This window comes from Conger conger, chromosome 2, assembly GCF_963514075.1.
Source record: "Conger conger chromosome 2, fConCon1.1, whole genome shotgun sequence".
NCBI classification, from domain to species: domain Eukaryota; kingdom Metazoa; phylum Chordata; class Actinopteri; order Anguilliformes; family Congridae; genus Conger; species Conger conger.
Window position 1 is genome coordinate 12,192,284 of NC_083761.1, and position 23,749 is coordinate 12,216,032.

The following is a 23,749-nucleotide window of genomic DNA, read 5'->3' on the forward strand; positions in this document are numbered from 1 at the left end:
CATTGATTCTCAGTGTATGACAAGCTAACCCCAGTAACAGTAGATTAGCTGTTTATTGCAGCTTTTTTATAATTGTAACCCTGGAGAGATGATCACAACTGATCAACCCTGGCTTGGTCGCCTGGGCAATGTCTCTGATATTGAAAGAGGCAAAACTTCACTGATGTGTCTAAGCAGCAGTTCTGTAAACGGGGTGGATGGTAGGTTAGGATTATTCCTAGGGCCCTGCCTGACATGGTAATATCTGGAGTGAGAGCGTTTCATGGGACCCAAAATCCCTGGTGGCACCTTTTGTGTCTAAGTGCATCTAAAGATTTCAATCAATCAATGATCAGTGTTTTTTTCTTCTTTTTTTTTCTTTAATTCAGCAACTAGACTAAATCCTTACATATTTTATTGATCTACACATACATTACCACTCAAAGGTTTGACCGTAATGCATGCCTTTGTATGAAATCTTCAGTTTCTTTGTAATCTCAGGCATGGAATAGCCTTCTCAAAACAACTATTGACTGACTTAATTTCTAGAAAAAGCTATTTCGTTTTGGCCATTTTTTAACCAAAATTGAATTTCAGAAATGCCAGTGTACTAGATGGATATACTATTTTGTAGCTTCCTTAAACGGCACAGTTGTTTTCAGCTGTGTGTAATATGTATCTCTTGTACCAGATTAGCACATTAGCAGGATTATTTAAGGATGAGTGTGTTGTTGCTACACTGGAGGAATGGCTGATAAAAATAGGGCTTTACAATAATATAAACATCGAATTTCAAATGGTTGGTGGTTTATAAAATTATCTTGTTTTGTGTCTATTTTTAAAAATCTATTTAATACTACCTTGGTGAATAAAAGTGTCAATGTATTTTAAAACATAAAATAACTTTCACAATCAATATTTAAGTCCCACAAAACTCAGGCATGGTCTAAAGCTATCATTAGGAGATTCATAACTAGCTAAATTACAAGCTAGTTGCAAAAGTATCTTGTTCTATTGAAGCTTGGAGAAAATCAACTGGTAATCAAACAAAAGGCATTTGTACAATTCAAATTTATTTGAAAACATGGGGAACAACGTAGTCATCATGTGAGCCTTTCTGTGTTTATTTTGCCATTTGTCTCTACAGAGTGACTTTGGATCGGTGTGCATCCATCGTGCTAATTCAGAATTGGTCATTAAAGAGCAATGGCAAAATACACCTGCTGCAAACAACATTACATTTCTACAGTATGTGAGCTTCTAGAACTATAGAGCTCAAGCAAAATACAGCAAAACACAAAACGGCAGCCAGCAACTGACAAAAACGCAATACAAATCAACACACTTTGCTTAAATATGGATTCATATGAAGTAATCCCCACAATAGAAACTCACACACTGTTTCCATTGTTCGGAATGATATCAAAGCCTTGGCCACAGTTTTCACAAAGCATTACATTATCACAGATTCACAAAATGTAGAGTTTTTTTTCTTTCTTTTTTTTTAAATCACTTTCAGTATTACACAAGAGATTCAAAAAGAGACAATGTGAGAAGTGATGACAATAGGGATTTAATTGCAATAATCCAGTTTTGATGCAACCAGAACGATTTTGAGTTATTGTTTTGGAACACGACAGACATTTTTTGTGCAGATTGAGAAAGGCCGTTCTCAAGTCATCTTCTCCATGTAATATAAATGACAAAGGACAATAAGAAATTACCTGAGACTAACTTACTTTTGTGGATGGTGAGACTGGAAATGTGTCAACCATTAATGTAATGTAATGTAATGTAATGTAGGAGAAGAGTTTGGAAAACATATCCATAAGTATGTCTTCAGATTTGTCACCGTCCCATCAGAAAGAGGTTAAATGTCATCCAAACTCTGATGTAGCCCATTAATAAGAGAAGTGGAAGGAAGGAGGGTTGTTTGTAAAGTAAAGGCATTATCCTTACATGGTAAGGGTTCACTGAACAAAACTCATAACAATGTTTTCTCCAGAAGATGTGCTAAACTGTCAATATAACATTATTTTTTACAATTCTCCAGAGGAAATGTAATCTTTGTCAATTTCTCCTGCCTGCACATTAAGGAAATGCTAATATCTCTGGTGAGTTTGTATTCTTTGGAACAAGATTAGCCCACAAGATTTTCAGACCAGTACTAGCCAAGCTTCTCCCCAGTACACAGCCAGCCAAGGGCAAGCTATTATATCAGTGACTAACAATAATTTTAGCCAACACATTTACGATTCCAATAGTGTATAGGTTGCAAGGCTTGTGTAAAAGGACCATAGCTTTTTCACAGAATATCATGCATGGTCAAGAAAGTTATTTACACCTAAAATGAAAATCATAGTGACTGCCTAAAGTAAGTCTAAGCATATGACTTGGCATGTGAAGGCCTTGGAAGAGATCACCAGTCTGAATTAATATTTCTGAGGACAATTTTCACTCCACAGCAGAGGACATGATCCAATTTTAGATCGGTGAGTATTGAAAACTCATTCATGCAATTATCTAATCAGCCAATTGTGTGGCAGCAGTGCAATGTATGCAATTATGCAGTTAAGAGTCATGGGTTTCAGTTAATGTTCACATCAACCATGAGAATGGGGAAAAAATGTGTTTTAAGTGGCATTGATCGTGGAATGATTGTTGGTGGCAGATAAGGTGGTTTGAGTATCTCTGAAACTGCTGATCTCCTGGGATTTTCACACACACTAGTCTCTAGAGCAGGGGTGTCAAACTGAACTCCCAGGGGGCCGCAGTGTCTGCAGGTTTTTGTGGTTGCCTTTCAATCAGCTGTCAATTAAGGCCTTGGGAGCAAGGTGTGCGGATGGCTTAGCCAATTAATAAAAAAATTAAATGAACCATAGGTGCCGGGAACAACCCGAAAACCAGCAGACACTGCGGCCCTCCAGGACTGGAGTTTGACACCTGTGCACTAGAGTTTGCAACAAATGGTGTAAAAAATCCAGAGAGCAGCAGTTCTGCAGACAGAAACGTCTTGTTAATGAGAGACGTCAGAGGAGAACGGCCAGACTGGTCAAAGCTGACAGGAAGGTGACAGCAGTGGCATATTACAGAAGTGGTATGCAGAAGAGCATATCTGAACACACAATGCATCATAACTGGAAAGTGGATAGGCTACAGCAGTAGAAGTAAAAAAAATTACTGAGTGTACAGTAGATGGTATCTTTATATATAACATACATACATTGGTCTTTACACTTCAAAAGACCGATAATATAATTTGGTTACCAATGTCCAATTGACTGCAAATGAGTAACTGTTGGTGGGTCACCCAGCTCTGTAGTAAAAATAAAAACTTGCTTTCTGGGAAAACATAAAAAAAATTTTTTCGCATTGCTTCTAAATGTTCTCATTTTCTAAATATATTTCACTTTTTCACATGGGTGATATGGGTGTTTGATAATAAATACATTTGTTCATTAAATTAATTAATTGATCATGTGTTTACTCAGTTTCCCTTTGTCTAATATTAGATTTTGTCTATGGATCTGAAAGCCTTCTTTATGACAAATAAGTAATAATAGAAGACATTAGGAAGGGGACAAATACTTGTACTTTCACTGAACTATATCTATAGCCAGAAACATACTGTAAGTGAAACCTGAAGTGTTCTTAGTCCCCTTACGGACCGAGTAAATGATTTCTACCCATGCTCACTGTGAGTAGCTGCTAGATGGTAGCTGTGAATTTTCAGTAGATGTTTTCTCTTCAATGAAAGCTGTGAATGTCTTCCGGTGCGATGTTCCCGATGGACCATCCCCAGAACTGTGCACCATGTGCGTGTCCACAAGGAAGGCCTCCTCTTTAGGTTTTGTGAAGTGCACAGTCAGTTTGGGCCTCTCCGTTGGAACCGGGCACTGGATTGGTTTTTTGAGACAGCCGCATAGTGTAGACATGCAGTTCTTCTGGAAGTTCTCGTTCATGAAGGCGTACACGATGGGGTTGTTGAAAGAGTTGAAAAATCCAATGGCTTGCACAATTGCAATAATCATGTTGACGGTGACCTCGTCGTATTTCTTCTCCAGGTCATCTAGGCAAAGATGTTTTAGAGACTCAGTAAACAGGCAGGGCTGTGCAATCCTTCATCATTGCAAGCTTTGTTCTTAAGGTTCAAGGGAAATGTTTAAGGGAAATGATAACTTCAACAATGAGGTTTAGAACAGAAATGTACTGATCCTGGTATAGACCACCCTGTAGTGTTTTCACTCTTGAAGTTAAAAGAAATTCACTTGTATAACACAGACTCATTTTAAACGCTCTCCAGCACGCTGAAGTTTAGCCGGCAGGATGATCTGAGAAAGCATGCAATACTTACTGAACTCACACAGCATTTGGACAACGTGGAAAGGGGCCCAGCACACTGTGAAAAGCAGCACAACGGTGATCATCATTTTGACAGCACGCTTCTTCTTCCTGCACCAATCAGAACAGACGGAGACAACAATATCATCCTATATTATGTATGTAGAAACTTTTGTTTTTATGATAATAATGGGGTTCAGAGTGTTTTTATCTGCGGAAGTGTGTCAGGGTTTTATGACAGCTCTAATTTTAAGTAGCATGTACATTTATAATAATACAAAATAAATGATAATAATACTATAGCAGTTATGTTACTTCCAAATATGTCATTCAGATATTAATTGTAGACTAATAAAAAACATATTTCGCAATTAGCCAATGATCACAGTGCAACATAGGAACTCCTGACCAAAAAATGTTTTATCGATGAACTATCCTCAACTCTTGCTCACTGGTTCCTTACCTTGATATTTTGTTAACTTCACTGTGGTTCATGGTGCTTAACACAGAGGAGTCACCGACCCGCTTGTGGATCCACAGCTTCAGCGCAATCCTAGTGTAGAGGATGAGCATGACGGCTAGGGGCAAGAGGAACAGAGCCATCAGGATGCAGGTGGTGTAGACCTGCCGTTGGGTCATGGATTTCCAGTGCTCCTGGCAACAAACGTGGTGGTGCTCATACAGGAAGTCGTATTTCACCTGCAAGGAAAAGCAACGGGATACAGTGGCCTCCATAATGTTTGGGACAAAGACGCATCATTTATTTATTTGCCTCGGTACTCCAAAATTTGAGATTTGTAATACAATTAATTGCATGTGGTTAAAGTGCACATTGTCAGATACCTTGAATACCTAAAGCCATTTAGTCAAAAAAAATGTGTTCCATACTGCATCAGCATGATTTACTATTAAAATCGGACAATGTGCAATTTAACCACATTTCTTTATTTTGGTCATTGCCCAAACGGGGCCTCGGGGAGCTACCAGGGGGGTCTACAGATGATATGAAACTATTGAACACTTCAATCACAAAACACCAAGATGTAAGTGATTATTCAACTAAATAATTAACACAAAGCAAGCAATTTGTAGTATAAATATAATAACTTTGTCACACTCATATGTTTGCTATGAAATTGGATTTTTGCTTTGTAAATTATTATGATTATATTACTTTACGAACACTTTACGAACTGTAAAGTGTTTACATAGGGAGTCAAAATGATGACAGGCAGATAGTGGGTGGGATAATTCTATACACAGTGGGGGCCATGTCATAAAAAAGGTTGAGAACCAGTGATTTAGCATGCACTACGTTCTTTATATGTAGCATTATACTGCCTTTCAATGTGATATTTATCATGCAGTACTTCTAAATTCAATATTTATAACCTTTCAGTTCAATATTTAGCTCATAGTACCTTTCCCCTTTTCCATGTGTGGTTGTCAATATTTAAAAACGATTAATCTAAAATATATTATATAAATATATAGTTGCATGTCTTAGTTGAGATATTATTGAATTTATGTACCTGAAATGTTTTCTATGAGTTTACATAAACGCTAAGACGAATCTGCCAGAATGAGTTTGTCATGCAATACATATTGGATACACACCTCCAGTTGCTGCACAAACAACATGGGGGAACCAACGATAACTGCTGTAATCCAAACGACTCCTGTTCAAACAAAGTTCAAAAAAACAAAATGGCCATGTTATGATGACTGCATAAGTACAGTCTGTCTTTGTTCTTATTTTAGCAGATACATGCTGGAATGCTGATTTGTCAGATTTGTTTATGTTCATTGTAGATTGATATAATTAACATACAAATTTAACACACATTTAACCACATTAAAAATTTGACATACACACATTTTGAGAGGCTATTTTAAAGACTGACAGAATCACAGAATGTACAGTATCAGAATCAGAATCTACAGTACTGTCTTTTGTCTGAAACATGTGAGAATTAGGCATGATGTCCAGTGTGCTCACAAACACACTGCCAAACTGCATACACTCAACATTTTTTTGATAAAGTTGTTTCAGGGAGTAGGTATCTCCAACCTAACACCAGCACACCTAGAATTTTATACGCTCTCAGTGACGTGTAGTGCCTCCTCATTTTCAGTGGATAGACGATGCCCTGGTATCTCTCCACAGCTATGCAAGTCATCGTGAGGATACCAGTCACAATGGCTATTGTCTGCACAAATGGGACAGTCTTGCAAATCAGGACACCTAAAATGAAGACAAAATGATAAAGAATAAATGTGCCAATTTTTTTTTTCAATAATATGTGCACTACCGATACATTTAAAGTGACTGTAAAGGTAAATCTGTGAATGGCTTCTGACCACATTGTATGGTGTTATTACGCTATGCATTAAGCATCAGTAGAGAAATAAGCTGCATTGCAATATCCACTTGCAATGCAGTCCATAAGTATTTGGACAGTGGTACAATTTCTGCTTTGGCTCTGTACTCCAACACATTGGATTTGAAATGAAACAATGAATATGGGGTTAATGTACTGTCACATTTAATTTGAGGCTATTTACATCATATCATATTTACACATTTAGAATGTGTTTAAAAGAGCAGTTCCTGACCATCAACACCCTTGTTTAAATATCCAGCACTCTGAATACTGAACACAAGTATGTCAAGAGTTAAAACACCTCACTTAACCAATCTGTAAAATATGTTTATTTCATTTAATTTGGCAATTATTATCAAAGATATAAATGATCGATTAAATCGACAAATTCAGTGATAGGCAGAGCAACCTGTTGGATCAACCTTTATCAAAATGCACAACTTGCATGCAGGTGAAAATAAAGAGATGTATTTAGTTACAAAAATGATCAAAATTGACATTAAATCTAAAGACGAGATTCATCTACCTTAAAATAATGGAGGCTACAAACACAGACACATAACAGCCATTCGTGGAAATGGATGAATGATAATACCAAACCACAGCTTGTTTCCTCAGGAAACCTGAAGACATCCAAACATTCCAATAAGACCAGTGGAGGAAAAGTTAAAAAGCCAGGTCCAATGCAAAGTTTGGGATCTTAAAGAAGGATGTCAGCATGAGGCCTGCTCGGCCACCCCCATTGAGAGACACACACACACAGACACATGCACACACACACACACACACACACACACACACACCATATTAAAGAAAAAACCCCAAACACCTGTCTGACAGATGAGAAGATAACACGGACGTGTCGTTAAACAACTCCTTGCAGAAGACTTTGTAAACACATTTACAGAGGCTACACTGGGGAGACTAAAGGGAACTGCGCATCTGTCGAATACGGTGGAGGGGTCTTTGGACAAGTATAGCTGTCACAGGTGCTGGCTCACTTGCCTTCTTTGATTATGTAACTGCTGATAGCGGTACCAGAATGAGTTTTGAAGTATACAGAAGCATCTTATCTGCTCAAGTTCAATCAAATGCCTCCAAACTCATTGGGCGGTGCTTCACTGAGTCTATTGTTTAGCCTATGTCTCTGACTGATTTTTTTCTTAGTTCTCTGTCTCATTATGGCTTCCTTGACTTTCATTGGCACAATTCCAGTCGCCATATTGACAAACGCCAATAACAGACTGATATGGATGTAAATACCCTCAAATTAAATGTGACTACAATTTAACCTCACATCCAGTGTTTCATTTCAAATCCAATGTACAGAGCCAAAAGAATAGAAATTGTACCACTGTCCAAATACTTGGTACACTTGGTACTACAGAAATATTGCTTTCACCTACCTTTAATTAAGCTCTTTCCAGTCCATTTTTCCACATTTTGGATGCTGTTACAACGTGCTCCAACATTGTTACAACATGCCCCACAGGTGTTACAAGTTTCTCTCTAGTCGGGGCTGTTACTTTTGATATAACTGTAACTGCCAGGAATGTCCTAGAACTGTACTGATGGTTTATAATCACAGCAAACAATTGTATCTTCTTTGTGGATTAAAAAGTACCCTAATATGTGCACATATTTGTAATTATGTATTTGTAATAATTTGGTTTAAGCAAAAACCAAAAAGTTGGCCAGTCTCCCAGTGTCCCCGACAATACTTAGTGTATTTAAAGGTTACCACAATAAAAATGTGTTCAGAAATGGAGGTATACAAATAATTTCATTTTGCAACCCTCCATTCCTGCAAGCCTTCAAACCTCTTTTTTTTACTGTGACACATTTAAGTAGCCCACAGTAAATATTTTGGAGGTTTTAAAGGTCTGTACCGAAGTGGTCAGGGAAGTGGGTTTCCAACAAGGTTGTAGGTTTATTGCCCGGGTGAACTGCTACTGTTATATCCTTGAAAAAGTAAAAACATTTTTTTTAAATGGATTGTAGCCTATGTAAAGAATGTAAGCTAAGCAATTTGCTCTGGATAAGAGCATCTACTACATGTCTAAAACATAATGTTTAATGCAATTTGGAAAATGTTAACGTAATGTGTAAACCAACGTGGTACAGTATGAACTTGTACTTTCCCTTAGAAGTGCTCACCTTTATACAAGTGTGGTTTGGGGTTTTACAGAAAAGCTCATTCGCATTTCTTCATAAAGGCTTCTTACATAGTACATGCTGATGCAGCTAATGAATTACAGTGTCTGCATTCCCTGCATTCATTGATAATCACAATAATAGCCGCATAAATAATGTACATTATTTTGATAAACTGCAACACATTATTTATCCATCATTATTACGTTCTATGAATACACTATAACCGCGTGTCAACTTGAAAACATTGTCATAACCGTTTATCGTACTTAAATCAGACCTTGTTTTAAGAGTCACACGGTATATAGTAGGCTGATAAAGTAGGCTACCCCGTATATCTGCTTGTGAAACTTACCTCCAAGCCACTCAGAGGAAATGTTCTGCAACAAGGTGACGGGTATGCAGAAAAAGGTGATGAGGAGATCGCTCACTGCTAGCGAGCATATGAATATATTGGTAGCAGTCTGCATCGCTCGTTTTTTCACGACAATATAAACCACCAAACTGTTTCCAACGAGTGCAAGAACAAAAATGACTGCATACATAATAACAAATGTGGTTTTCGCGCTGGTCGGCAGCTCGGGTACATACACGAGAGGCTGTATATTATAAGTATCAATAAATTCCTGACGAGACAGGTTATACAATTGAAGGAGCTGTTTCAAGACTTCTGGAGTTATTTTCGTTGTCCCCATCTCTGTAACCGTCGTCATGTTGGAGTTTCTGCCTATTCTGAAAAGTAGGCTACTCATAAAACGGGAGAAATATTCTTTTGAAAAAATCCAGCTGTAAATCCTTTAAAAACACGACCCGATATACGTCCAGCTGTTTTGGTTGTCTTACAGAAAAGATGTTCGTATCATAATTTTCTTAGACCTAGAAGGAATATTTTTCCTTTTGAGTGACAGACTTGCGTTAGCTCGGTAACAGTGGCTGGAACCACACACGTGTTTCAGTCCTTTATGTTTTCTATTGTAGACTATTAATCTGAACAGTGGCTGATGTCATCGAAACATGCCGCGAAGAAGTAGCAATTTAAAAAAAATGTTGTCATATGTGCGAGAAAAAAAAACAACTCATTTTGACATTCTTAATATATTTTTGCTTTGTGTTTGTTGCATTAGCCACCTCAGGACTGCCATACCTTCCAGATAGAAAGTGTGTGTGTGTAGGCTACTGTATGTGAAAGAGCCTCAGAAACAAAGGATGAATTTTCTGAATATCCGATAATGATTTGTAAATGTGTGAATATGATATTGCATATCATCCTTTTATTTCTTATTCTTACGTTTCTTTTATCAATGGTAAGACCAAGGTTTCTCTCCCCAGGTACATTTTTATATCCATAAAACCTAAGACCAAACAGCCAATTAATTGTATCATGCCTAACTGCTATCAGGTCTGACTGCTCTTTTTTAACTGAATTTTGCCATGTGTTGCTTTGCATACTTGGTTTAAACTTGTGTTAGAAGTTTGTCTTGCATGTTAAATCCCCTGCCCTTATTGTGCACACTACACTCTACAATTCGTTTTTAATAATGTTGCTAGAAAGAAGGTCTATTGTTTGCTGTGTTTATAACAAGATTTGCACTAATGTGGCTTAATTATTCCATTTTAATGATTAAATCACCCCCTTGTAATTCAAATATTGCTCTATTGTAGATTCAAGAAATGACTTGTATATTCAAACTATAAATACATGTTTTATCTTGCCATTTATACCTATTGGATAAACCAATAAAATTTGATTACAAAAAATATATATATATAGATTCATGGATTTAAAGACATATATTGAGACTTTTAGCCTGTGTGTTGAAACACCTATATATACACATAGTGACTACTTTAGTAGGAAGACCTGTACACCCGCTTGTTAATGATATTTAATCAGCCAATCATGTGAGAGCAACTAAATGCATAAAAGCATGCAGCCATGGTCAAGAGGTTCAGTTGTTTTTCAGACCAAATGTCAGAACAGGGAAGAAATTTCATCTAATTGACTTTGACCGTGGGATGATTTGTTGCTGTCTCAGATCTGAGATCTTCAAACCACAACAACAATCATTCCATGGTCAAAGTGAGTTTTCCTTTCAAAGATCAAGTTTCTTCCCTATTCTGATGTTTGGTCTGAATAACAACTGAACGTTTTGACAATGTCTGATATGTTGCCATGTGATTGGCTAATTAGATATTTGCATGAACAATTTGGTGTACAGGTCTGCCTAATAAAGTGGTATATAATAAAGTATATCTACACTTTATTAGGTACACCTTTCTAGTGCTCGGTACCTTTGCCCCCAGAACAGCCTGAATTCTTTGTGTCATGGATTCAACAAGGTGCTGGAAACATCTGTCAGAGATTCTGATCCATGTTGGCATTGCACACTTGCTGCAAATCCGCCATTACACTTCTTCAAGCCTCTTCAGAGAAAATGACAGACAGTTTAGAAATATTGCTGTGTTCACATAGCAGAATACAGACTTGCAGAATTACAGGATTTGGACTTGCTATAGATAAACCTGTAACAGTGCTGGCTAATGGGGCTCTGGTTACCTTAATTGTGAAATAAAGTTCCATTTTAAATGCAATTTGGTTAGAAAGCATTAGGAAATTACCCATGGGTTAAGTGGAAAGGGTTAAAAAAATGCTTCCTTGGAAATGCGACTACCTTTTAAAGACAGTTGGGTAATGTATAAAAGGTTCTATGTTTACAGTACTTTTAATTAATTTAAAAAAAAGGGTGATTAACAAATGCTGAATGTAATGCTAAAATGCTACTGCACTCAAAGGTTGTGCATGGAGTGCAAGGACTAAGTAAACTGAAGTAGGATGTTGTTCTTTGTATGTTGAGAGCTGGTATCTTAGCAACTTGAAAACAGTGAATCTGGAAGAATACTGGGGAGCCATAGATTGGGACAGACTGGAGCTTCTGGAAAAGGTAAGGTTTTGATTCAATTTGGTAAACAGAAACTCTGGTTTTGAGATTGATACAAATCCTTATTTTGTTATTAAGGGAGTCAGATAAACAGAAAAATAATTGGAAATATATCCTGTAAATTAAAATGAAGAAAAGCGGATTACCGATGCTACATTCCCTAAGGAGCATACTTAATTCAGAATAAGCAGAATATCAGAGGCAATTGAAATGCCTTTTCCCTTACCATATCTATTTTTGTTCATTTTATAAAATATATTTGACTGAAATTCAACTCATTAAAATTGTTTATGCAATGCAAAGCTGTGGCTAACTCATTGCATTCTCTGTTGGTTTTCACAAGATTTCACATTTTGTTTTTGGTAGTCATTATTTGAACAGACGAGTGTTTTTGTATGTTTGAAACATCAACCCATAACATGTATACATCAGACTTTCTGTTGACGTGTGCCTTCAGTTACAGTATATCATTTGTAAATTTATTTTTTACATTCTTGCCTCCTGGGTTTGGGCCCTTGCCATATAATACCTATAAATGCAGTTTGTCTCATGGGGGTGGCAACCAGTAATTAGCAATATGAGACCATGAGTGTGTTGCTGTAACAACAATACTAAGTCCCATTTAAATAAATGCTGAATTGTTATGTTAGCAATATAACACTCAACTGACGCATGTCAGTTGACACAACATTTCACAATGCATGAATGCATTGGCTCTCTCACCAGACAAGCACAATTGGTACAGAATATGCTCCTCCAATTCAGCCCAATAGAAAAGTGGGCTGCAGGATTTATCATGTGTCTTCCTTTAGGAACATGGAGCCATCAGAAAAAATGCTATTGGAGACAGGGGATCTAGTTGGTTCCAATTTTCACCACCGAGGCACTCTGCACAACATAAGGAAGGCAGAGGATGTATCTTTTGACAATCCTTTCCTGCCTGTCCCAAAAAGTAAAATGTCCCTAAAAGGAAGTCCACGTTTTGGGATGTTGAGTCGACACTCCTTCTTTTCCCGTCACAACCCTCATCCCAACAGGGTGACTCACATGAGAGGTGAGTGAGAGCTGTATACAGGCTCCCTGTGGAGTATTGCCTGAGGGTAGGTGCACAGCACTTTCTTCTAAAGGCATCGGGCATAATCCAGGAGATGTGGGTTTCCCTGCAAGACGTTTTATTTTTCATATTCCATCTCCATGGAGTTGGATATTCCATTATGTGAACTATCATCAGTTGATTATAAGAAATGGAACCATTAATAGGTCTTTTCTGCATGCTCACCATTATAATTATGTCCTGTGCCTTTAGTAGCAGTAATAACAGCATGGGGTGTATGACTAGTAAATTAGCATGATTATGTGATAGAACATACTTGTTAAAGTTATTTAACAATGCTGGCTCTTGTTAGTTGAGTGTAAAATGTTCAGTGTTATGTCACCTGTTACAGAGTATGGTCCCAATTGGACTCACATTCTCTGTTAGGGTTGAATTAATACTGGACTGTCATACTTCTTGGACTTTTATTGCCATTGACTACTGAACTATCTTGTCATTGCTGTGGATTGATTTATGTATTGGCTTAAATTGATTGTGTTGTAATGGTGTTCATTTGTCTTCTCCGCACTATTAAGTGAGTGGCAAAATATATCTTTAAATGACTAAAACAAGAATATTTTTTGCAATAAACAATACATTCAGCAGAGGGGGAAATATAATATGTAATCCACCTCTTCTCACAATGATAAAAATGATGTGTGTGTGTTTCCATGGCATATTTCCGTATTACAATACTTACAATAGTATTTTAATATTACAATATTAAAATATTTTATCTATTTTTTTAATTTGCACATTTAGGGTGGAAATGTTTTGCATCATCAATCATTCATTATCACCAATTCTTGAAAGGAATAAACAAATATGGTTCCCCAGGCAACATAGCAAACAGTATTCAGATTTGCATGCAGTATAAGCTTAGTTTAGCTTTTGTTTATGTATATTTGCATATCAGATGTGACATTTGAGAGTCAGGAACAATATATTGCATTATTTCACCTCTCACCGGACTCCATTCTGTATGTCTCCACAATTACGTCTGTTAAAGTGTTTTCAAGTGCATACAAAAAGCATACTACAGTTAATAAATTTCTAGTTATACTAGCTTGATGAGTACACCAGAATATGTTTATTCTGAGCTGTGAGCTATTTTGTGTTGTCAGCATGCAAATTGAAATAAGCATTTCCTCCTAACATAATGAACACAAATAAATGGACACCATAATAATTGCTCTGCCTGTGGTGTTGTCATGATTAGCTACATACCTATTACGTATATCTGAACGCCAACGCCTGATCATTATTGCTAAAGCGTGTGGTTGGGTTAATGTTAATGTGACTGCATAAGAAGCCCCAGTTTTGTACTTAACCGTTCATCTGGCGAGGATATCAATTGACTTGAGATGTTTGTTGATTTGAGGATAAAATTGCTATTAAAACGATAATGTTAGATTGCACTGATGCCATGAACAGTTGCAGGTGTCAACACGCTAGTGAAATACATTTCCAACAAAGCCTTCAGTGGAATCCAGTCTCAGCTCTTTTGATCGGAGAACCCAAACCATTAAAGATATCTGACAGCTTGACCTGCGGCTATAATCCTGTTATCTTTATGTATAGCCGCATGGTGTGTTTTCATCTCGAATCTCATCCTTGCATTTATGATTAAATGATGTCTCTGTTGATGTGGAGTGATGTATGGCCTTAGATCTCAGAGGGAGGACCTATGAATATATGACCCCATTAACTTCAGAGGGAGATAAGACTTTCTGAGCAATTTCCAAGTGCTAAATAGAATTTTTTTAAACAGGCAAAATCATGGTATTCTGGGTAAAAGTGATCAGGTATGCTTCCTAAATGTGGATGAAACTACTGGAAATAGGAAATAAAAAACATTTGAAAAAAGAAAACATTTAAATGAAAAAAAAGACAATTTAACATATTATATCACACAGCAAAAGCAACAATGCAGATGTCATTGACTTATATGTAAACATGTATTCATATTCTGTTTTTCTGTTATTCTGCCGTGTTGTTTTTCAGGTTTAAATGGGAATCCAGTGTGTATTGTGAATGATGACTGGCATGTTTCCACACCACTATCACCTCACCCTTTCATTAAGAGCCAGATCCCTTGGCCTACATATGGATCACCTGCCATTCAGATACCATTTCTGAATTTCAGTGGAAGCAATGCAGCACACCATAACACAGGTAAACAGTTACAATATTGTGGGTATAAATGTCTTAAACATTTCAATATACATTTTAATTGATCTAACTATTGATTTACCTAATAGCAGTTCTGAGGTATGGGGGGAAACTACAATAGAAAATGTGACACAGCATTTACGTAATTGTTTTTAAGTAGCACCATTCACCATTCTTGTACTGTTGTCAGAAACTTGGAGGGAAGAGCTTAAAGATCTTGCAGCAAAAGTAATCATGTCAGCATCAGCTAATAAGGACGAAAAAACAGTAAGTATAGAACTGAATCTTTCTTGTTTTTATATCTTCTTTTATACTTTTTATACCTAAAAGATCAAAAGTGTGGATTGCTATTTGTAACTCAAGGTTTGCTGAAACTTTGGTGTATAAGTATAAGCCAGACTCAGCTATAGTGTCCTCTCAAAGTTGTATTTTATTGGTGGGCCAGTAGGGAGCAGGCTTCTCTATGTACCATATATCAGAATATCAGTTCTCCTGTGAGCTGGGGATATTGGTTTTTAAAGTGTATAGGCCAGTCCTTTAGTTTTATCTGTTTATCTTCATCCAATTGCATTGGGTAAATAAATACATCTCCCATATCCCCCTTCTCCCATCTCCAGCATATAGTAATTGTTCCAGTGCTTTTGATGTGTGATAACAGTGTACATTTCCGTGAAGAGAAAGGTAAAAACACATTCTGCCCTGCAGAATGAACCCAGGGGAAATTCTGTATCAGCTTCTGTATCAACATACAGTAGCAACATATCTCTAAATGGTTTCATTTTCAAGCTACCCAAAATATTGCACATTTTTTCATTTGAAGTATTTGAAGATGCAGTACTTCATATCTAAATTACTTTCAGTTTTTTGGGGGATTTCCACAGTTTGGAGCCATAATAATTAAATTCTATTAATAATTTCAGCTGTATTGTATGGCTATTGGATGTTCCGAGTGGCTTGGTTAGACCATAAATGGCAATCATATCACTGAGACAGTCAGGGGCAAGACATTTAAACTTGAATGAAAGAACATTCAAATCTATTCAAAAAGATAGAGGCAGCCTTTGAAGAGATTTGAATGATATCTGATTTTGGAATATGCTAGTATTCTGGCTCTATTTTGAACTGTAGATCAGATGAAAGCACTACAGTAATCCAGTTTAGTTCATACAAAGTCATGCCGCTTTGCAGAATTCTTTTAAAAGGTTTTTAAAGCTGAGATCACTGTCGCTGTTCAATGGTCAAACTGAAATGCAGGGAAGAGGCAGCATTAAGCCCCGTTTACAGTTCAGCGACAGAGCGTCTCTGAGACCGGTGGCATGCGACGCTTGGTTCATACTCTGGGCGACTCCAGTGTGTTTATATAGGACAACTACCACAGTCTACGTCAAGCTACAATAGAACTTTCTGCAATTTCAGTTGACACTCTCAGGGCTGTAAACTGGCCTTCAGGCACTGAGTATTCTGAGTAGTGTATTTAGGTGGTTGGTGTGTTGACGTGATTCTCGGGCGGGGCGACATGGCCCAGGCAGTAAGAGCAGTCGTCTGGCAGTCGGAGGGTTGCCTGAGCAAGACACTTAACCCCCAAATGCTCATGACGAGCTGGTCGGCGCCTTGCATGGCAGCCAATTGTTTTTGGTGTGTGAGTGTGTGTATGAATGGGTGAATGAGAAGCATCAATTGTACAGTGCTTTGGATAAAAGCGCTATATAAATGCCAACCATTTGCCATTTACCATTCTGCCCTGCGTCAGGCAGCAGATGAGCCCGGCTGCAGAAAGACCCAGTACTCAACTCAGACAGGGCGGATAATCCCCCCCTCCACCCAGGCATCAGGAAGGCGGACCTCCCACCGACGGCCCAGACCCCGGGGTCCCGCTTGTCCACCTGCTCTCTACGACCAGGAGCTCATGGTAACAGGGCACAGGCGCACAGGCACACAGTCCCTCGACAGGGCAAAGGATTACTTTTTATCAATCGCAAGGGATGGGCAACTCCAGTCCTGGAGGGCCGGTGTGTGTGCAGGATTGTGCTGTCATCAGTTGTCCCCGCTCAGTCAGCTAATTAGCCATAAGCACCATGATCGATTCACTCATGAACTGGACCACAAACAAAATGCTACAAGACAAGAACATTTATCAGCTGCTGTTTACATAATCGTATGCGTCATACGCTATGAATGACAGATCATGTAAATGATTGGGATAAATAAATAATAAAGAGAAGTTGGTTGGAAATCCAGAAACAGAAACATTGATCATCCCCGAGGGTAAATGCCCAGATTGTACAGATGCCCTTTAACCCTTTGAAGAGTAGATTTTCCTGAATGGTTTTGTTAGTCAGTGTTCCAGACCTCCATCGCTTCCAGTTACCAGTTGTGATTGTTACATCGGAATTAGAGTGTTTGGTTAAGGACATTCTAATCACATATTTGTGGTCTTACATGTTAAAGTGTTACACCTTGTGAACCAGACTGCTGAAATGCGTGGGATAATTTGAAATGTCCACATGCAGAAACAAATCATGTGACACATGAAACTTTCCATATTCCATATTTTTACATGTGAACCAAAACTTTGATGGGAAAACAAACATGTATCTTTAGATAGCATAGGTTACTTTTTTTCCACTTTCTTCTTATCCAGTAAGTGGGATCATTTTTATAGTTCACATTGTACCAGTCACATGCATGTCGTTTTTTAAAACATGATTGTTTCAGAAGGAAAGTGATTATTTTTTTCAAATGAGAATCAATACATGATGGCTAAGCCACTAGTATAGTGGTCTCCATCCCTGGTCCTGGAGAGCTACTGGGTCTGCTGGTTTTTGTTTTTACCTTAAACTCAGAACCCTATTGAGACCCGGGTAAACAGGTGAGGCTAGTTAACTGTGTAATCAACTGCTGGAATAAGTGCAGAGTAACAACATAAACCAGCAGACCCTATGGCCAGCCAGGACCAGGGCTGGAGACCACTGCACTAGTATGAAACAGATTTTTTCTTCTTTTTTTTTTTAAACAGTGAGATCTTTATTAATTTGAATACCAGAATGTCGCAACTGGAAATGTTGTTCTCACACTGAATTTCATTAGGCTACTTCAGAAATATTGCTTCATATCACACACACACGCACACACTCACACACACATTGCAAATAAGTATTGATAAAGATGTCCACGCACTTTCCACCTGAAACTCCCCCCAGATTTAATCTTTGTTCTGAGATGACCTTTCCTTTCAGAGGCAATGTGTGAATTGAACTATTTGCACATGTACTGTTTCTTATAGGCAGATGAGACTGAGTTTGTGGCTGTGCTTCTATGGTTGTTCTCTGTGGTCCTATCAGGTGCTGGAGCTCCTGTGTCAAATCCTGCAGACAGATTCTCTGTCTCATGTGCAGCACTGGCTTCTGCATGCAGGACAGAGAGGTGGGAGCTGCTTTTCAGAACAACACTTTTTCACTGAACAACCTGCAGAGCATAAAGAAGATTCAACATTTTACCTGATAATAATCCGCTAACTTGTGCACCAGCATGGAGAAATCCGAATAACATTTTACCTGCTAATAATCTGTTAACTTGTACACCTGCATTGAAAAATCCAAATAACATTTTCTTGTCAGTACTAATACGTTAAAAAAAATTTTTTATTTAGACTTTCTTTTTTTATTTAGATTTTATTGAGATCTCTTTTATACAGTCCACTCAATGCTGGTTTCCCAAACAAGGATGCATATACACAATGGAAGCCTGTGTAGTTATAATGCATGCTGACCCGTAGCCTACTTAAAAAAGCCATCTCACGTTCATTACCGGGTTCAGAGGTATTGAACTGTGTTGTACCTGCCAGCACACATTCTCTCTTGACATAAGAATAGAATATTACAAAGTTGTGACTATATGTGGACTTGGAGGTCAGTAATATCCTTTTTTGTTACATAGGGAGTGTCCATTACACATTTGTACAGTATTTTGGTTCACAAATATGGCATTAACTGTATGCATTTTTTATGTACTTCAACTCATCTTTTCATTGTCTGTGTGCTAAAATAATAATTTGAACAATTTTTTTTTAAATATATATTTTTATTGCTTTTTTCATATATAACACAAAACACCGCTCAGTCACGACATGACACATTTGAACTAATTTTAAACAAAATATGTTCAACATTAATGTTCCTTCAGCAATGAAATAAGCAAATCTGTTATTCTTGTGTTCCCTTGGAAGAGAAAGACATGGTGATGTGTTTGCTCCAGAAAGCACTGGATGGGAGTGCGTTGAATTGCCAGGAGCAACCTCTTAATCAAGCAGGGACACCTCACTCTCCACTGTCCCTGCCTTCAAGAGCATCCTCCACCAGCCAGCACTGGATAAATCACAGGCTTTCCAGGTAAATAACCGTGATTTCCATCAAAATGAAATCTATTTGCCTTAAAGTGAGTGTTTATCCACACATTCATAGTAAGGCATGTTATTACGGACAACAAGTACAGTTTGATTCTAAGGCTTACAGGGTTCACTTTGACCTTTCACTGCATTGCCTCTTCTTGGTGAGCAATGCGTCAAAATCAATTATGTCTGACTTGTTATGGTTCCATTGCTCCATTGTTATTTCTGCGCATGAACTTAATCATAGAGAATAATAATGTTGAAATGACTTTTCACATGAAATTGTAGTTCAGTAAGTATTGTAGAAGATTCGATCCGAGATTTGAGAGAAAAAAGCAAGCTTCCATAATTTCTGTTTTCAGTCCATCAGAGAGCAAATCTTTCTTTTCTTTTTGGCTGAACAAAGTAAATTGAAAAATAAGACTCTTAACTGGGGCAACCCGATGTAACATTACTAACTTATTAAAGAGAACAAAACAACATAGGTTTTCCGAAAATAGTAAGGCGAAGTAAGACTCAGCCATTCTCTTCTGACCTCTTTCATTAGCAAGGCCTTTTTGCCCACGTAACTGCTGCACACTAATGTTGTTTTGCACCATTCTCTGTAAACTCTAGAGAATCTTATGTGCGACAATCCAGCAGTTCCGGCAGTTTCTGAAACCAGACCTTCTGGCACCATCAATCATTCCACAGTGAAAGTCACTTAGATCATATTTCTTCCCCATTCTGGTGTTTGGTCTGAACAACAACTGAACCTCACAATTTGCGACGGCAAAAGCTTTTCAGCTTAAACTGTTCTCAGTTGTCCAACTTTGCAGCTGACCAGTTCCTCAACTTTTCAGCTATGTTAGGCTACTTCCATTTTGTTTCTTTTGCAAATGTGCTCCCAGTGTCAGACCCATTTCACTGAGAGCAGCAGGCCTACAAGCCCTTGGGTTGATTAGCCAACACAACCCAGGCACATGCACTCACTCCACAAGTAGGTGTGGCTGAGACTACTCTGGCTCTCCACCAGAACTAACACCGCATATAATATCACAGCATACGCAATATGATATACAACGTGCAACATGATATGCATATGCAATCCATTGCATATACCAAGTGCAATACTAATTTCATACAATAAACTTTTTTTTAATTCGACTTGTCTTTGTCTTGACTGTTGTAGAGAGAGCAACTGATGAGCAAATTCAAATTCCTTGTATGCACAAAAGCATACTTGGCCAGTGAAGTCTAATTCTGATTATGATCAATATATTTATGTTATAAATGAATTATTAACATATTATTTATGTTAATATGTTTGTATTTGCTCTCCCTTTCATTCTCAGTGCTCACCCAGTGCTGGGTGAAATCAGTGCTGAGGAAAAAGCAGGTAATTAAATCCATCAACCTGGCAACTGTCTATTTATAACTGAAATGGTTCAGAAGTGCTTTCCCTTGCTTTTTGTGGCAATGTCTCACTAAAACCCAAAGTGATTCCAATAATGGAAGAATCATGGGGCTTTTCAAATTTGGATAAAGGTTTTCTTAATTAAATTGCATGTTGGAAAACATTGTATTTTCCAATATAGATTTTAGTTTATTGTTTACATCTGATTTATCATCATAGAAAATATGATGATGAATCAGACACAATCTTGTTCTACTCATACAGTACGTGCAATATGTGTATACACTAATAGGCTATGATTATAAATGCCTTGCCCTCACAAAACACTACTAAACAGTTGAATTATCTATCTTAGCTTCAGTGTCATGGCTTCACATTCCTGCTTACTCTTTGTATAATATTTGCACTGCTTTGTACATTGAACATGTACAGTATACTGCAAGGGCGGACTAACAGGTCCTTAGCTTCATTAGCTGACAAGGACAATCGGAATTCTATGTCTCTAAGTCAGGGACACTCATTACGCTTCTTGACTTGGGCTAATTAAGTCAAAAATCAAAACAATTTCATTTTACTGTAGACATACAGGTTAAGTACAGTACACTCTACCATGCACTTTACTCCACAATACTGAGGTTCAATCCAATATTCAGAGGTCGCACTGTGATTACTGCTCTTACGATCATGGAAAAAAACTTCACTCACTCAGATTTTAGGCCTAAATTGTACATTCTCAAACAATATTATGATGATATTATCTAATATATCTGCTCTATTCTTTGTTTCAGAGCGTGTTGGAACAGCTGAGGTTCTTCGAGTTCATTCAAGTGACCATGGTGAAAATAACATTCCTGGTAGCACTAGTAGTGAAAGTCAACTATAATCTCAGAATTGTTTCTTGTTTTATCACTCTGAGTAAGGAACCTTCTATCATGAAATTGGAATTTCAGCCAATTGAGACTTATGTCATGAGATTATTCATGAAGTTTATATAATATTTGTTACTAAGCTATTCGTCTTTCAAGCTACTCCTGAGTATAAACTTTTAAACCACTGCACAGATTATGAGCTGATGGAAATACAGTACACAGGTAGATGCTGAGAAAATGCATAATACTTCTTTCCTTTATTGTCCAATTTCAGTATTGGCTGACAAAGAGTCTGTCTTCTTTAGAGAAGCATAATTTTAATATAATGGGAGTTCATTTTACCACCATCAATCACACACAACTATGAGTGCCAAGTGAGATGGCATTGCTTCAGCAATACGGTAATCCCGTATCACTGAAGGGAAAAATGTAGGCAATGAATAATCAAGCAATGATGAAGTAAGAGACCAAGTAAGTTTTGAAACATTATCCATTGCTTTTCATTTTAACAGCTCTGGTGTGTAGACTTAGAGTTAGTGCAACTGAGGCAAACTAATGTCCTCTATTCGTCATACAGCATGGACTGATCTATTTGCTATTAGTTAAAAGACATACCTAAAACTATTAAAACAAATGTTACTTCAAACTTCAAAACTTCAAAATACTTAAACGAATTGTGTCCTGTTCCCTTCTGACAGAACAAAAAGACAAAGTAGCACAAACTAGGCAACTGGGTAAAATATGAAGCTGTCTAAAACTCCCAGAATGCCAGAGAAGCTCTGACAGTACAGTAGCCTGCACATACCCTCCAATGTAAAGACAACTGAAGGATTTATGTTCAGCTGTCTGTTGACATGAATTTGAATATGTTGAGAGTTATTAAAACTGTCAGCACTCTGTCTCCTGTACAATTCCCTGTGTAAATAAACTGTGAGAAGCAGAGTCTCCCTGCTACCTAGCGCTGTATATTCCCATCTGGAAGGAGTAAAAAATAATAATAAAAAACTGAACAGCAACTACCTATTTCTGTTGATTACTTTTTCCACCGACTCAGTTCATTCTTCATTTCATATAACAGTTATGTTATTCAAAGTGATGGCAGAAAACGTTTGTCGCTTTGAAAGAAACTGAAAAGGTGCGGGTAAAATCTATGAGGTTCACAGGATTATACTTGACTGACAGGTTTGATTACGAAGTTTGAATCCAAGTAAAAGACATTGATTGATCCCGTATCAATACCAAAATACAGAAATAATAGGGTGACGCTTATGTGTGCTATGAGTGAGAGTCACTTGAACCAACTGCAGTGGAATGAAAAGGTGTATTGATTTCTCCATGCAAGTGAGTGATTGACAACACAGGGCAGGCACACTTATTTTAGGATTCATGAAGTCTTCCCACCACCACAAATACATGGTATGTATGTATGTACACTCACCAAGCACTTTATTAGGAACATTTTAACTTTATTGCACCAACTTATTCATGCGATTATCTAATCAGCCAATTGTGCAGCGGTAGAGCAATGCATACAATCATCTAGATCGGGGTCAGCAGCTTCAGTTTCAATTCAAAAATTGTGATCCGAGTGACTTTGACCATGGAATGATTGTTGGTGGCAGACAAGGTGGTTTGAATATCTCAGAAACTGCTGATCTCTTGGGATTTTCACACACTTTAGTCTCTAGAATTTGCAAAGAATGGTGCAAAAAACAAAACAAAGAGTGTTTCTGTCTGCAGAACTGCTGTGAGTAGCAGTTCTGCAGACAGAAACATCTTGTTAATGAGAGACGTCAGAGGACGTCAAACCAGACTGGTCAAAGCTGACATGAAGGTGACAGTAACGCAAATAACCACACATTACAGCCGTGGTATGGAGAAGAGCATATCTGAACATACAAGGCTGTGTAGGCTAAAGCAGTAGAAGTCTAAAAATAAGTCTGAGTGAGTGTATGTATGTATGTACGCATGTACATATGTATGTATGTATGCATGCATGCATAATTGTATGTTTTTATGTATGCATGTAAGCACA

General features: G+C 37.6%; 2 protein-coding genes across 2 annotated transcripts; one reads left to right on the forward strand and one right to left on the reverse strand.

Annotated features, from left to right (window-relative positions):
- Positions 1 to 3,671: 3,671 nt before the first annotated feature.
- Positions 3,672 to 9,571, reverse strand: qrfprb (pyroglutamylated RFamide peptide receptor b). The gene is made up of 6 exons (XM_061224810.1): positions 9,214 to 9,571; positions 6,407 to 6,565; positions 5,938 to 5,999; positions 4,784 to 5,019; positions 4,334 to 4,431; positions 3,672 to 4,048 (listed from the first exon to the last, which is right to left on the reverse strand). The coding sequence occupies exons 1-6, from the start codon at positions 9,569 to 9,571 to the stop codon at positions 3,672 to 3,674; spliced, it is 1,290 nt and encodes a 429-aa protein (XP_061080794.1).
- Positions 9,572 to 11,742: 2,171 nt separating this feature from the next.
- tbata (thymus, brain and testes associated) lies at positions 11,743 to 22,730 on the forward strand. The gene is made up of 9 exons (XM_061233094.1): positions 11,743 to 11,800; positions 12,610 to 12,851; positions 14,895 to 15,065; positions 15,253 to 15,329; positions 16,813 to 16,971; positions 18,404 to 18,485; positions 19,288 to 19,450; positions 20,784 to 20,827; positions 21,634 to 22,730. The coding sequence occupies exons 2-9, from the start codon at positions 12,614 to 12,616 to the stop codon at positions 21,726 to 21,728; spliced, it is 1,029 nt and encodes a 342-aa protein (XP_061089078.1). The 5' UTR covers positions 11,743 to 11,800; positions 12,610 to 12,613; the 3' UTR covers positions 21,729 to 22,730.
- Positions 22,731 to 23,749: the final 1,019 nt, after the last annotated feature.